Genomic DNA, 15,213 nt, shown 5'->3' with positions numbered 1-15,213 from the left:
TTATACCTGTGTTCGGGTTCGAAGCTTGCTACAGCCCGCTTACAGGAAGCGTGTTGTGTCACGCTGATACTGCTGCAGCTGGCATAGAACTGGTCCGTTGTGGAAAACGGTAATATAAACAAATTCAGAGGAAGGGGGGAAAAAAAGAAGCCTTTTTGAATGGAAGCAGCATCAACTTTGAATTCAGAGCAATTTTCATATCAGGCGGGTTTGGTCTTTAGCTTGTGAGTGATAACGTGGGTTTCGACCTTCCTAGGCCCATTATTTAAGGCAGAAGCTTTGGTAGCTAGGAGAAAAGCTGCAAGAGTTGTGTGATTTCTCTCTCTTCAGGTTGGCATCACCAAAGTGTTCGCAGAGGTTCTTCCCTCCCACAAAGTAGCCAAAGTGAAACAGTTACAAGACGAAGGAAGACGGGTGGCCATGGTTGGAGATGGTATCAATGACTCCCCAGCTCTTGCAATGGCCAATGTGGGCATTGCCATTGGCACAGGCACTGACGTGGCCATTGAGGCAGCTGATGTGGTTCTAATTAGGGTAAGAAATAAAAGCACCTCATTAAAATGAGATGATAAGAGGGCTTAGAAGGTCCAGGATGTCTTTAGTGATCCAGACCACTGCTGAGGTGTACAACCTTCATAAGCCAGGAGGACTGGAGCAGAGGAGAGGTCGTCTTCATCGTGTTTGCTTAGTGTAGTGGTAATTATCCTATGAAGGAAACTTCCCCATTTTCTGGGTACTACAAATTTTGGGGTAATTAAAATTTAAGAGTGGGCAGGGAGGCAAAAGTGACCGAGCCGTTGGCGAACATAAGTTATATTTCAGTAACATACCAGAGTACCTCCCAGGTTAGAGTCTCTTCTTCCTACATATCACCAACGCCTTGGCAGAAATTGCAGTCCATGTCTAGGGCTGTGCTGTGCGGTGCCGTGTGCGTTATTTGGATTACGATGACATCTGGAATAAGATCAGCGCTGCTTATGTGGCTCTGTGCAGACAAACTAGAGCAGCCTACAGAATACTTACTACATATAGCCTGTTAATCCAGTATCTGGCAGTTACCCTTGAAACAGGAGTATGAGGACACTACACGTAAGCTTTTTTCTCTCTTTGACTTCTCTGATAAACCTATTAACTTGCAGGATGACCTGATGGATGTGGTAGCAAGTATAGATTTATCAAGGAAAACTGTGAAAAGGATCCGGATCAACTTTGTCTTTGCTCTAATTTATAATCTCATCGGCGTTCCCATAGCTGCTGGTACGTGGACGTTTCCCTGCAGTAACAGGGTTGTGCTGCGTGACTAGGAGATCGCAGTGATTCACTGTTGTGTGGAAGAGCATCTGTTTTCTTTGTTTCTGACTGTCAGTAAGCGCAGAGTTCTCTGCCTGGGGGCGTTGCGGTGGTGCGTTCGTGAGCTGCCCTCCTCCCCTGTTACGGATATGCCCAGCACGTCAAAATAACTTTAAGATAAAGGGTTTATTGAATGAGCTTGATCCTGTGACCAAGCAGTTTACCGCAAGGCGGGCAAGACATGCCTACCTCTGAATTTCAGACTGTGTAAGTGGCACATCCAGCTGTATTCACCTGTGGGCTCTAGCTGAGGTAGGACACAAATACAGATGTACGAAATACTTCTTGCTTAACGCTAAACTAAAATCCTATTTATTAACATATTGAAATACAACTAAAATTAGACAGTCTGTGTGAAATAGTATGTGTTAATATATGAGTAACGCTCTGTTCCTGCTCTGAACTTACTGCTGTTTTATTTTTCTAGGTGTCTTCCTGCCCATCGGTTTGGTTTTGCAGCCCTGGATGGGATCTGCAGCAATGGCTGCCTCCTCCGTTTCTGTTGTGCTTTCTTCTTTGCTGTTAAAGATGTGAGTATGAACAGTCTTGTGGTTTCTAATTTGGATTTGAGGCTCAGGTCTTTCACTCTGAGTGGCAGAAAATAAGCATGAGGCTATGAGAGATTTCAAAGCCTTTTGAAGAGCAGCTCGTGCAGGTCTGTCGTTCGCAGCAGCTGGTTTTGTTCTTGCTTGAGGAATCAGTTGGTCCAAAGCACTTCAGAGAGTAGTGTTTAAAGATGTCGTTTCTAATGTGAAGAGAAACGTACAAATGAGAGGTGTGTTCAGGACAGAAAAATTCCTTAGTGGCCTTTGTGTATTTGTGAGAAATCTTGTCAGGCCATGCTGGCTTCGGAGGCAGTGCAGCTGCGAGCTCCACACTGACGCGGAGGATTGTTGCAGTCGGGAAACTGAGCTGCTGCGCTTGTCATCGCCCTGTTGTTCCTTACCCCGCAGTCGGGAGCAGCAGAGCACTGTGGTGGGAATGGGATCTTTTGCTTTTTAGTTATAGAGGAGGTTTCAGAAGGAGAGGAGAAGAGCTGGTAAATGACAGCTACGGTGGTGTGCTCTCGGTGGATACGTTTTGCCGATACGTTTTGCAGATGCTGAGCACCACCGAAGCAGTTAAACACCAAGTGATGTGTGTCAGCTTTCCCTGTTCTTCCGCATCCAGGCCAAAAAGCACTGAATTAGCTTCTGGTTGTGTAGTAGCCTTGCAAAATCTGAAACTTCCATCACTGTGTAATCGATCAAATCATGCCTCTGCTGTGCGTGATGATAGCACATAGGCTGGTTTCTTTCCATATTTTACTGTACTTTACTTCAACCTGAGATATATTGTCATCTTCTGGTTTTTTCCTTCCTTAGGTACCAGAAACCAAGTTCTGAGAAACTCGAGTTCCGGGCCCGCGGCCAAATGCGGCACAAGAGCTCGTCAGAAATCAGTGTCCACATCGGAATTGATGAGGCTGGGACGGGCTCTCCTAAACTGAGCTTAATGGATCGAATCATCAATTACAGCAGAGCCTCTATAAACTCGCTCTTTTCAGACAAGCGTTCAGTGAGCAGCATAGTTCTTAATGAACCAGATAAGCATTCGCTTTTGGTGGGAGATTTTGGAGAAGATGATGACACGGCATTGTGAAAGACTCGCCCCTCTCCTCCCAGCCCTGCTAAGCAGAAAAAAAAGCCCTGAAGCAAAACGAAAACACAACCAAAAGAGCTGGCTAGAAGTCTGTGCATATACTGATCGTTTCTGGAGGTCTTTTCAGATGTATTTCTTCTTTATGTAGAAAGCTAGTTTATTTGCAATTTATTTCCAGGGTTTGTTTTGTTTTAAACCAGACTTACCAAAAAAAACCTGCTGCAGGGGCTGCTAATACTTGCAAACAGGGCCGTGTTACCATTCCATGAAGCTTGCAGTATAGCTTTTTTTTTTTTTTTGGCAAAATGTCAAAACACAATTAGGGAAACTAAGGAACCAGAAACTTATTTCCCAGCCTTATAACAGGCTACTTTATGCATAGTCAAGTTTAGTACTGTGTTAAAAATACTATAAATTATTGCATCTGCAAAAATACCGAAGGTTCTGTGTTTGCAGATAGATGTGCCTTACTTCAAAACTTCCAGGACCCCTCTTGTTTCCATAGTCTGCCTTCGACCCGAAATGGTTGCTCGCAAATGCCTTTTCCTTTGACAGACATCTGATTCCAGCTTTCCACACTCCTAGCTTCAAATCATCTCGCCATTTGTGATCTGGATTCCTGCCAGGCGGAGATCACTGAGAGGTTTTGGGTTTGCTTTCTGACATCCTACCCACGTTTTCACTCTATACATCTGTGCCCCAGTACGCTCCTCCTAAGACTGTCTGCTTAAAGGTTGAATGTGTCGGGAGGTTCGCTCGCTCCCAGCCTCTCCAGAGCCAAAAACTCCTGCAACACCTGAACGCGGTATGAATGTGATGTGGCATTAGGTGAAATGTGTAGCTTTTTAAGAAGGCGGCAACGTAGTTAGTGCTCACTGCCAGTATCTACTAGCACTCCTTAAATGAGCCGGAATGGTTTGGACGGCATCACGTAGACTACCATTAAAATCGTTACAGTCCAGTCTTTGCAGATATCTAACACCATCCAGGAATTTATCATGTGTCAGGTATTCCATAACGTCACTTGCTTGTAAAGATAAGTGTCGTGTCTGTATACAGGGATGGTCCAGAATCCACTCCATAGACTGATCCAATCCTCCTTTGCTTGGGGTGTTCAGGTCCAGCTTTGTGAATTCAGCCTTCGTTTGTTACTGACCTGAAATATCAGAATGCAGGTTTTGATCAGTAAATCATTAACATTAAAAAAATATTCTCAGTGAGAGATAAAGGTGTTCAGCACCCAGTAGCTACCTGTTTGTTACTTAATAAACCTTGCTCTTCAAGTCCTCTGCCAAGACAGCTCTCTGAAGCGATTACTAGGTTCGATGGCGTTGAATTAAGTTACGAATTAGAGTCCACGGTGTAAACATGTGATTCCAATTTGTGCTTCTAGAGAGGGAATACTCAGTTTGGAGCACGGTAAAGACACCTCTGTAATGTTCTTGTTCTTAACCTGAAGTCCGAGGTCCGCGCATAGGTTGTGTATGTAAGAAGTCGGAAGTAAATAGCTCTTACGTTTTATCTGAGAACTACCAGAAGATACCAGCGTAGGAAAACAGAGGAGTTGTGCTGGGGAATAGGTTGTTAGTAAATCAGCGATGCCTGTTACATTGCAGTGAGGAGAGCACCACCGTTTGTTGCTGCCACTAGCTGAAGAAACCAAGTATTTCTGTTGCAGGATTTAAGTTCTTAATATCGCTACAGGAGTATAGAGGGGTTTTTTTTTAATTAGATTATTACAATATGTTCAAGTCATAGTGTTAAGAAATGCTGAGATACGTTACTGCAAAGCCATTCCATAAGATGTTGTTCTCAGTTTTCAGCAGCAAAGCTGTTCCTTACAAAGCAGTTACCTTAAACAGCTTGATCGTATTGCGGTGGCTTCAGCGCCTCGCGACCGTGCAAGCAGTTTCCAAAGATTTCAGTTCTCTTGTTTATCCACCCTCGTTCTCGGTGGTGTTCTTGGCAAGGTTCTGCCGATGAAAGGGAAGTATGCTACATATTTTTGCCTGGATTGTGCTGACGGGTGGTCTTAATCGTGCAGTGAAGAGAGAAGGCAGATCCCAGCACGCTTTCAGATGGGAGTTTCGCTACTGCAGGCGCTGGCCCAGCCCCTGGTTATGGGATATATGGCATGTAAAGGACAGGCGTCATGCTCTTACTGCAGCAAACGGTGGTTTAGGGCTAAATTCCTGGTCGGTAGATAAAGCAGAATGAAGAGTTTGTTAAATTATTTCCGAATATATTTTTTTAGAGCACTTTGGCTTCAACCTTTTGCAGTGCAAACTGTACGTAGGTTGAACGCTTACAGTGGAATGCTGGGTCTATCACCAACTTTTTTCCCCAATATAGATGTTTTTCTAGGCTTTTACATTTTCTATGAAACGCAGCATTTCTTCCAGTTACAGCAAAATAAGGCTGCTTTGCAAAACCAGGATACTTAATGGCGAGCAGAGATGATTACTGGGGAACAGGGAACAGTAAAGTGCAGTGGGGTGGCAGCTCCTAAGTACAGTCAGAGGAAAAAGCTCGAGAGAGAGAGGAAATAACTAAGCTTAAGACCAGTGTTAGCTCAAGAAATGAATGGGTATAAGATGGGTGAGCTGAGACAAAGCTTTTTAACAAGTAGGGGGTTCTGAGACAGCTTCTCATAGTGCGGTGGAGAGCAAATCGCTGTCATGTGTCTGGAAGAGGCTCGCATGAAGCGATGCCAGCAAACGCCATGGGCAGGACTTGCTGGCCCAGGAAGTCCCTTTCAATCCAGTTTTCCTCTTCAGGAAAATCTGTCTGGACTTGCCTTTTGAACTTGAATTTAGTACACAGTGCGTTTGAGTAACGTACAGCTGATTAAGAAATTCAGAGTCCAGACCTTTGAAAATAGGTGGTCTGTCCAACACCGCCCCCACCCCCCAAAGGCATGATACTGACTTAAAGAATATTTATCTTGTGATTAAAATATTATCTAAGGTGCTTTATGTTGAAGAACCAAAATATTTTTCAGTTTGAATGTACAGTGCAAGCGAAATAATGTGGGAGCTAAGTGTTTTCCCTAATGTAAATGTTCTAATGTGTAAATATGTTCCTCCCGTCGGAGACAGTCTGGATTCGGGAATTTAAAATATCGCTTGGAAACACACAGTTACAAAGGAAATTGTATTACTAGTTCGTCTATTTTATTGTTTTCTGTAACTAGCTATTTATAAAACCTGTGCTCTATTTAAAGAAACAAAGTACATACGCTCGAGGCTTTAAAAATTGCTCTTTGAATCTTACCGATAAACTTTTAAGAGTAGACACTTGAAATTTTATATGAAAAAGAATGTGAAGCTGACAGAACACAATGGAAGCAAGCATTTTATTTATTAAAAACTCTATGTTTTCTTGCCTAGAACTTCCAACGAAATGTTTTGAACTTGAGATTTTTTTAATTCACTTTTGGTATGAAGAATGGAGAGATGAATGCTGTTGTGGAGCGTTCAGTTAGTGCTGTTATTTCCTTACATCTAGAAACGCGTAGTCTCACACTTCCTATTCCTTCAAGCCTGTGCCTCCATCATTATCATGGCAATTATAAGCTATATAATAAAAGTGTAACAGCCAAAGCCTGTTTTAAATCGTGTCCTATGATCTCCTTGAAATATTTCTTTTGCTGACTTAACAGATCCTACTGCCAGCTGTGCAAAACTTCTCCCCGTCCCTTCCTCCGCGCTGTTCAGTTAAGAGGCCGGGGGTGGCACCTCGGGGAGGCGCTGAGGCCGGGTCGCCCCGCAGCAGGCTGGAATGTGCGCGTACGGGGCGGAGGCTCTGAAAGCAGCTTCACCTGCCCCAAGTACGGGCGCTCTGGGTGAAACGGGAGGGCTTGAAGCACTGTTGCTTTGTGCTTGTTCAGCAAAAGGCTGAGGATCGGAGCTTCCGAACTCTTGTTTCCAGCTCTGCTAAACTGCGTGGCCTTGAGCAAGGCACTCGGGCTACGAGAAACCGTAGGGCTGTTGGCAAGTGGCGTTGGTGAAAGCGGGGAGTTGTAGAGTAGCGATGTGAAGAGCCCCACCGAATTACGGAGTCACGGGGTAGCTGAGGCTGGAGGCGACTGCTGGGAGGTCACGTAGTCGAAACCTGTCGAAGCAGGTGAGCTACAGCCCAGGACTGAGACTTTCGATGTTGCCACAACCTCTTTGAGCTGCCTGTTCCACTGGTCCGTCACCCGCATAGTAAAAAGGTGCTTCCTTAGGATTAAATTGCCCATGTTTCAATTTGTGCCCATTGCTTCTTGTTCTTGCTCTGGGCGCTACTGAGAGGAGTCTAGGGAAGGGTGGTGGTTTGCGCAGCCACTCCGTGTCCCAGAGCCGAGCGTGAAGTGGCGGGGGAAGCTCAGCGTGGGCGCTCCTGCGTTCCTCCCGTGGCGATGGCCGGGCTCCCATCCCCAGTGTAATGACTTGGGTCAAAATACGGCACAAACCTCCTGCCAAAGCTTAGGTAACTATCCTGAGCAGCGTGTGAAGCGATGAGGAGGGGTAATGAGATCCCCTTCCCAGTTCACTGGCTGTTAGGGGAGGGCCTGGCTGCCCGACTGGCCCCCAGGTTGTGGCCTGTGACGGCCAGCGCATCTCCCAAGGGACCTTCCACCTTCAGTTTATCAGGGTGGAAAAAATGTGTGAAGCCTGAACAACTCTCACACATTTTGAGTTTTCTAGAAGCATCTCTCAAGCATTTGAAGTAAACAATGACTGAAAGCTCTAGTGCTCCTATGAGCTGTTTTTCTTACTTTCATTTAGAAACAACCCAAATTCTGCTGTGTCCAAAGCACTCCTTGCTCCCTGCTTTTGCCAGGCTGCCTCTCCACTGTGCCTTATGCCTCTTCGCAGGTAGATTCGCCAGGCTGGCTTCTGGAGTTCTGTGGTGCCACTTTCATTGTATTGACAGAAGAAGAGTTCCTTTTTGACTTTTCTGGATGGCTCAGGCCAGGCTCCTGCAAAGATCTGCTCTGTCCCTTGGGACCTCGGCTTATCCCCACCTGGCGCCGAGTTGGTCTCACCTGGAGATAGCGTGGAGGTTTTGGTGCGATGCTGCGTGATGAAGAGCTCCCCTTGCGTCTCCTCCTTCGGCGCCCAAGGTGACTCGCTGCTTGGCTAGAGCTGGGTGGGCAGATCCTGCAGCACTGGGGAGTAGGCGGGGAGCGAGAGTCCTCAGACGTGTTTAGTGACCACTAATTTTAGGCAGAACGAGTCTTCACTAGCTCTGCTGTTGTGTAAAAGATGAAGTTTGCATCCAAGTCTTTCCAAGATGATGAATTTTGCTTTCAGTTAAGACACAACCCTGTAATTCCTTTGTCTCAGACTGACTCTCGTTGGCCTAATATGCCCCAAAAGGTGTGGAAACCTACAGGTTTAGCCCTTGTGGTTTTGAAAATACAGGCTTGTTGCACAGAAATAGTAACCAAACCCTTCAGGTCTGCTTAATATAGGCCTTTAGTTATTTTGGCTTAACAGTGTGTGAACCTTCTCGTTTTAAATTGAACAGTCTGTTTTAGCTATGACTGAATTTAAAAAGTACAATAAAAATTTACTATAACTTTTTTTTGCATATACATCCAGCTACAGTTTTGCAGCAGATTGTTTAGTGAAGTGGATCAAAAGCAGTTCAGTCCGCAGCCTCGGGCTTCTGTCGCTGTGCACGGGATCGATACGATACTCGCCGTGTAACTTGTGTAAGGGAAGTTTGAGTGAAGCCACAGTCAGTCTGCCAAGGTACAAAACACATCTCGGCCTCAGTCAGGATAAGATCAAACATTTGTTTTCTAAAACCTTTTGTTTTTCAGCAGCTTTAGAGTCGCAAGGATAAACCAGAATAAAATAAGCTGTATCAGTGAAAGTGCATTTTGAGATTGGGAAAATATTTTTCTTTTGAATCTCAGAGAAAACAGCTCATTTTCAGGAGTCGGTCCAGACCGGCCAACCTCGCTGCAGCGGCACGGGAAGGTGGCCGCATCAGCAACCCAGGCCTTTACCCCTGGAGCACAGAACGCAGCCGTATAGCCAAACCTCTCACATCACTGGTGGCGTTAAATGTCCCCATACGCGAGAGTCTTTCGTCTAACGCCCAAGGCCTTTCCCTTATAAGCTCTACTTCCAGATTCTGGCATCTTGGCAAGAGAAATATCCAAGTCAAGTAAGTTACCCTGATGTGAAGCTGCACGACCTCTCTGAACCCAAAACTCGCCAGATGAGCACATCTCAGTTTATCTCAGATTATCTCAGTTAAAGGTTCCATAGTTTCAGGGAAGATCAGTGATTAATCTGGAGGACCCTGATCTGGACTCATTGAAACATCTTATTTGTAACAACCTGTGTTTTTAAAAAACAAACAAACAAAAAAACCCCAAACACTCAGACGCTCATTAAGTAGCCAGGAGTCCTCAAATCCTGTGTCAAGGGTCCTTGGGAAGGAGGTGCAATACAAAAATCTCTGCCTTCATCTGCCCAGCATACATCATCTGTGATGCAAGTAACAGCAAGTTTAATAGGTAGAGAATTAGAAATTATTAAGACTGTCCTGGAATGTGAAAATGCCTCTCCTTCCCTGAGATCTGACAAGTCAGTGGTGTCTCCCAAGTGAAAACTTTGAGCTGTCACGGAGCAAACTCTGTCGCAAGCCACGGATTTCAGTTTTCTGTTAGCTCGTGTAGGTGTCCGCTAGAGCAGCCTCTCACCTGCCTCGCATCCCCTGGGGCAGCAGGCGCCTGTGAGAGTGCAGCGCGGAGCTCTCCCGTTCAGCCGTCCTGTTTTGTGGGGGGAGGGGGGAAAAAAAAAAAGGTTACATTATTTGGATCAAGTATAGGTTCATTTTACCCTGCGTGAAATCAGTGGAACAAATACCAGCTTCTAGGGCTCTGATGGAAAATTATATAGTAGATAACGATAGGATTAATGTTATTCCGAAGCGTATGCCTTGTTTGGCATTACAGAAGCATACCGAAACGCTGCGTTCCGGCAGCCTGCCATCGCCAGGTACTCCGCTGGTTAATGTTGGAGCCTCTGCAGCTGCTGCCTGAAACGTCGCGTTTTCAGGCTTGATGGAGTCCATTTTACCAGCGCGCAGTTCCCACGTAGATTTTTATTTTTTTATAACCACTCCCTAGGTGCTTTAATTTTAGTATGGCTACATTATCTTCTTTTAAGATGCTCTGCTTTTTTTTTTTCTTTTTTATGTAACGTTTTTAGAAAGCATCTCTGCAGAGCAGTTTGACAAACCCTAAAGGTCAGGCTTTGATTCAGAATTCAGCATTTGTCTCAATACCAGAGCTGTGCTACTGACAATATTATTTTGTTTCTCCTTCCACCTGACTGCATAATTTAGTAGTTGTGAATTTGTATCGTACCTCCTAGGTCATGAATCAGAACCGCTGAAGGACAGGGTAAGGGGTTTTTTTTATCCTATTAAACAAATATCACAGAATCCCAGAATCCCACGTTGGAAGGGACCTCAGGGATCATCTAGTCCAACCTTTCTAGGAAGAGCATCTCTAAAATAAATTCCGTAAGGAGGGTTGGAGAGCTGTACACACACGAGCTCAGATGGAAGGAAGAAGAGACAGCGTGTATAGAGTAGGATTCTCTAGCATTTTCAGTTTAACTCCCCACACAATTTTATACTTGGCCAGACCCGAAGCCCTTCATTCCCTGCTAACGTGAGAAACGAGATTGCGTGCGCTCATTTGCCAGCCTGCTGCCGTGAGGCAGGTGACGGCAGCAGCCGGGAGATGTACAGGTTTGTTCTCTGGCTACACCAGTGCTAGAAACTTTGGATTTTGCCCACACTTCAGGCAGTTTTTCCTATGGTGCCAGACTGGCTACTCAAACTTCATATCCCAGCAGATCATGAGACGGAAGAGATGGGAAGGATTAAAAAAACCAGACAGAGCTAGAGTTGGTGAGAACATATGGGATTTGCGTTCACCTAAACTTTAATCTTCAGAGCAGTAGTCAGTTTGTGGGTATAAATCTTAATATTTTTGCCTAATTTGTCCTTAAATTCCAGTGTTCCCACCTGGTAATGCTCACAGTGCAGTGAGTGCTTTACGATCACACACGGAGGCAGAGGCCCTGCCTCGCCCTGAAGAGCAGAGAAGTTTGCCAGCAGGTAACTCCACCTTTTATTTAGGATAAAAAGGCAAAAGCTAACCCTGCGCATGCCCGCTGTAACGAATGCCATGTAATTTCTCAAAGTCTTTGCTAATTCCACAGAGCCACAGCTGGCTGATAATTCACAGAGCATGTAAGCAAAGGTTCTCTGCTGTAAAATGATTGAGTTCAAAGCAGGTACGGTCACCTATGGAGGTGAGCTCGGCAGACATCCATGGCAAACGCAGAATAGCCCGAAATTAGCGGCATCTCCTGTGTCCGACGGGCCTGATGTGTACAAGCAGCAGAGAACTCCCAGGAGCTTCTTCCTATTGCTAGTGTCAGGAGCCAAAAGCCGAGCAGAGCTGAATCGGTGCTTCCTCCTGCCTCCTCCCTTTTACTTGGTGCTGGGATGGCTCCTCGGTGGGGTGTCACCTCACAGCCTGCCTACCCCGCAGCACCAAACTTTGGTTTGTGCTGTTAGAAACTGCCCTCGTTAAGGAGGTAAGAGAGAAATTGAGGAGAAAAAGGCAAGATCCGCTCATTCCTTCAGTGCCCGGTCGTTTGGGAACTCAGCAAATTGCAAATTGACAAAGCAGACTTGTAATTTCCACAATTTAAATTAAGTGCAATTAAAGAGATATATTTAAACATCATAAAGTGGAAAGCCTGTGAGTGGATCAGGTAGCTAGAAATAGGGAAAGAGCGTAAAAAGAGCACCTGGCAGAGTTTTGGGGAGGAATTTTCTCACCAAAAGGCAGAAAAGCCCTTCCATTGCATCTTGCAGGAACTGTGAAACCACGGAGAAATATTGGTAGAGCGTTCACACTTCCCAGTGCCTTCTCACCCACCTTCCCCTAGAGGGCCTTGTTTCTTAAAAAGTCCAGAAACAGCATCTGCTTCATAAGACACAGGGATACTGGGACAGGCCAGGGGGATGCTGGGCTCAGGCAGCAGCCCCGGCGCAGGCAGGAAGATGCTCCAAACCACCCTCACCTCGGCTTTGTTCTGGTCACTGAACCCACAGTTCAATGATGAATCTGTTGGGAGGGTTAAACCGGGGATTTTGTTAGTAATTTTTGTTGGTAATTATTGTTAGACTAATTTGTTAGCCTCTTTTTAAGTAAGCAGCATTAAAGGTCTAAAGGAAAAGATAGGAGCCATTTGTATTACAATAGAAAAATGTGCAGTTAAGATTGATGAGGGGAGTAAGTCTTGATATTTATATTGAATATCAAATTGCATGCGCCAAACACCATCAGCTTTGATTATCCCAGCAAATCTGTATTACAAATCAGTTCAATATATTTTAAATAATAATTTTTTTAAAATCTTATTTTTACATTGTGGTATTAAAACCCCATAGCGAAATACGTGATCCCTGTGTAAAAGCCTTTTAATATAAACAGTCTTGCTCTAGGCTCATTTAGTGATGCTCTGTCTCAGAAATCTAGGTGTCTAAGGTTGAGAGCCAGCATTTGGGAGGGGGAAGGAAGGTTATTTCTCAGTCTCCCTCCTGAACTTCTTCCATCTCTCTCTCAAGAATGCTCTCTTCTCTTTCCCACCTGCACTCGACTATTGCACTACTGCAAGGAGAAAACTTAGAACTTGTGCAGAAGCCTGTTCTTAAGTAGAAGCTTAAAATGCAGAGCGATACAGATGAAGATGCAGATTATTGGTCTCCAATCCACAGCCCTTCAGTTCGATTCACATAAACACAGGCCAGTGCATCAAAGCCCATGATCTGCCTAAACTTGCCGTGATCCCATTCCTTTAGGCTAAACGAAGCAGGCAGGATCGTGCAGGCGAGGGCTATGTCAGTCTAAAGTACAGCTTCTGTTTCATATTCCTAGAAATTTACTTCCTCGGATGGTCACAGGTCTAAGACCAGATCCTCGTTTTGTCATCACCAGCCCTTTGCCCTCCTGGCTTTGTGGTAGTGATTAATTTAAAACTACTGGTTTTGGACTGTTTGCAAGGGCTTTATTCTTTAAATATTTGCAGTATATTCTAAATATTTCACAACAGGAGAGAGGACAGAAAGGTGACTCAGGCGTGGAAACGAGCTTTGAGTCTCGAACACGTGCCTGTAATACTTCCCCTTTCTTTGTAACTTCTTTATAACGCACAAATTCTGGTGCCCTGGCCACGTCCCATCTGGAATTATGTGCTGCCACAAGTTCTCATGTGACTTCCTCCCTACCCCCCTGCCTCATGTTCTTCACCAAAAAATGGAGAAAAGGTATAAAACCAGAGTACACCCCATGTTCATAAGGTGTTTGTACGGCTGCAGTCCTGCCCAAAGCAATAGATCCTTATAACGGGGCTAAGCTTCTAATTTCAGATAACTGCAGACGACTTACACAATACTCTGCTAGCCTATCAGATGTGTGTAGTTGTAGTGGCGTTAGTTCTATTGAGCAGAGTGTTCTTGGTGGGTTTTACTCATTTATTTTTATTTATGGCTCGCTTAGTCCATTATTCCTGAATGCTCTCTTCTAGCCGGGGGTTAGCAAGTGTCCCATGTCCCCCCTCCTCAGCCAGCTGTGGTGTATAGCTGTCTTCCATCTTACGTTACTGTGGGTCCTCAAGTTACCGTGTTTGTGCCATGCGCTATGACATTTCTCCTCCGTACTTTTCTACCCCTAGGAGGTGGCATGCAAGCTGTTTAAAATACAGTCTCCTACTAATGAATGAATCCATTTACCAGGGACAGTAATAGGTGCTGCGAGGACACGGTTGTGGACTGCAGCTGAAAGGAGCCTTCCTTTCTGAGTCAGCATCAAGGAATTTAACCGTTGCCTTTGAAGGAAGCAGCACAAAGTAGAACGGAGAGAAGGAAATGGATTAATTTCAGACCAAACAGTTACAGCTCCTGTGGGTCTGGAGTACCCCTTCCTTATCTTCTTACCCAGAGTCCCTTTAATGTGAGCATTTGTTCACCTGCTATCGGCTGTGCGTCAGGCTCAGCGGGTAAAAGCAGCTCTTAGCAGTCGTACTTGTCTGCAGGCGATCTCCGCTCGTCAGAGAGCTCTTTTGCTGAACAGACCCTGGAGGAGGGTCTGAAAACAGAGCACTCCCAGATGCTGGGAAGGCTGGATTCAGGACTGATTTAGGATTTGACTCTTGGGCCTTGGTGAATGCTGTATGAGCATCAGTACTTCCAGACGTCCCTGCCCGCTGGTGATACTGCCCGTGCTGCCCAGGTCCGCTGGTTTACAAGGACCCTGCTGGCTGCACCAAGTTCAGGGCTGGTTTACTAATTTGCAGAAGGGACCTTTGGATATGCTCCAGATTTACTCTGCAGTCAATATAGAGACCAATACTGGACCTAATTTAATTTGAACTCTGATTGTATGAATTATAGCTATAGATGACAAACTACGTTGACACACACTGGCAAACTAAGGTCTGTTCTTCTCCATCCTAACAGGTGATTTCACATCATCTGTTATTTTGTTCCCACTTGTGTTATTTCAGCTTTTATTGCTGTTGGGATTGCTGTATAACTTGGGTAAACTGACATCTCTAGCCTGCCTTTGAGGCCCATCCAAGCTCTTCCGAGCCTTCTGACAAGTCTTGCAGCCTGAGGCTCCGGCCCTTGATCCTCTGCCCCAGAGCCCACACAGGCTGGATGTTTTCATCTATGGGCAAGAAATGCATTAGTTTGGCTCTTGATATATCTTCCTATTTTGTTTCTTGTAAGTGCACGCTTGTTTTCTTCTGTTTTGCCTGCACTTTGCTTGCCTGTCGTAGGCTGTTCCTCTAAATTTGGCCTTTCTGTCAGCAAAGAAGCAGTTTTGTCAGGCACTTGGCTTGCTATCACAATTTTCTTAGCGGCGCCTGTATATTTAGTGAGTGTGGCAAAAAAATAAACCTGCCAGCAAACAGAAAGGCCTAGCTATCCTATGGGTAAAAGTCAAAAGCCCACAAGCTGCTTTTTCATGGAGCGTACCGTTGTGATGTTGCATTTTGGGCTACATGTATGCTGGGCTGGGCAATTTTTTGACAGCACACACAAGCCACATTTCTGGAAAGTGTGTCTCTCTAAACAGTTGTTTTTCCTAGTTGTCTTGAAAAGTATTAATCTATCCACGTTGTTTAA

General features: G+C 45.2%; 1 protein-coding gene and 1 long non-coding RNA gene across 5 annotated transcripts in view; one reads left to right on the top strand and one right to left on the bottom strand.

Annotated features, from left to right (window-relative positions):
* Positions 1-6,610, top strand: part of ATP7A (ATPase copper transporting alpha) — a 31,383-nt gene extending 24,773 nt beyond the window's left edge. For all 4 annotated transcript variants that reach the window (XM_075106240.1, XM_075106239.1, XM_075106238.1 and 1 more), the window contains exons 20-23: positions 331-534; positions 1,140-1,257; positions 1,778-1,880; positions 2,715-6,610. In XM_075106240.1, the coding sequence (XP_074962341.1) occupies positions 331-534; positions 1,140-1,257; positions 1,778-1,880; positions 2,715-2,991 (702 nt within the window). In that variant the 3' untranslated portion in view covers positions 2,992-6,610. The remainder of the gene's footprint in view (positions 1-330; positions 535-1,139; positions 1,258-1,777; positions 1,881-2,714) is intronic.
* A 4,245-nt stretch (positions 6,611-10,855) lies between these two features.
* On the bottom strand, positions 10,856-14,807 carry LOC142063118 (uncharacterized). Its single transcript, XR_012662643.1, has 3 exons — positions 14,020-14,807; positions 13,816-13,910; positions 10,856-11,595 (listed from the first exon to the last, which is right to left on the bottom strand). It is a non-coding gene; the product is annotated as an uncharacterized LOC142063118 (long non-coding RNA).
* Positions 14,808-15,213: the final 406 nt, after the last annotated feature.

This window comes from Phalacrocorax aristotelis, chromosome 11 (genome assembly GCF_949628215.1).
Source record: "Phalacrocorax aristotelis chromosome 11, bGulAri2.1, whole genome shotgun sequence".
Lineage (NCBI taxonomy): Eukaryota > Metazoa > Chordata > Aves > Suliformes > Phalacrocoracidae > Phalacrocorax > Phalacrocorax aristotelis.
This window is presented reverse-complemented; position numbering and strand designations above follow the sequence as displayed.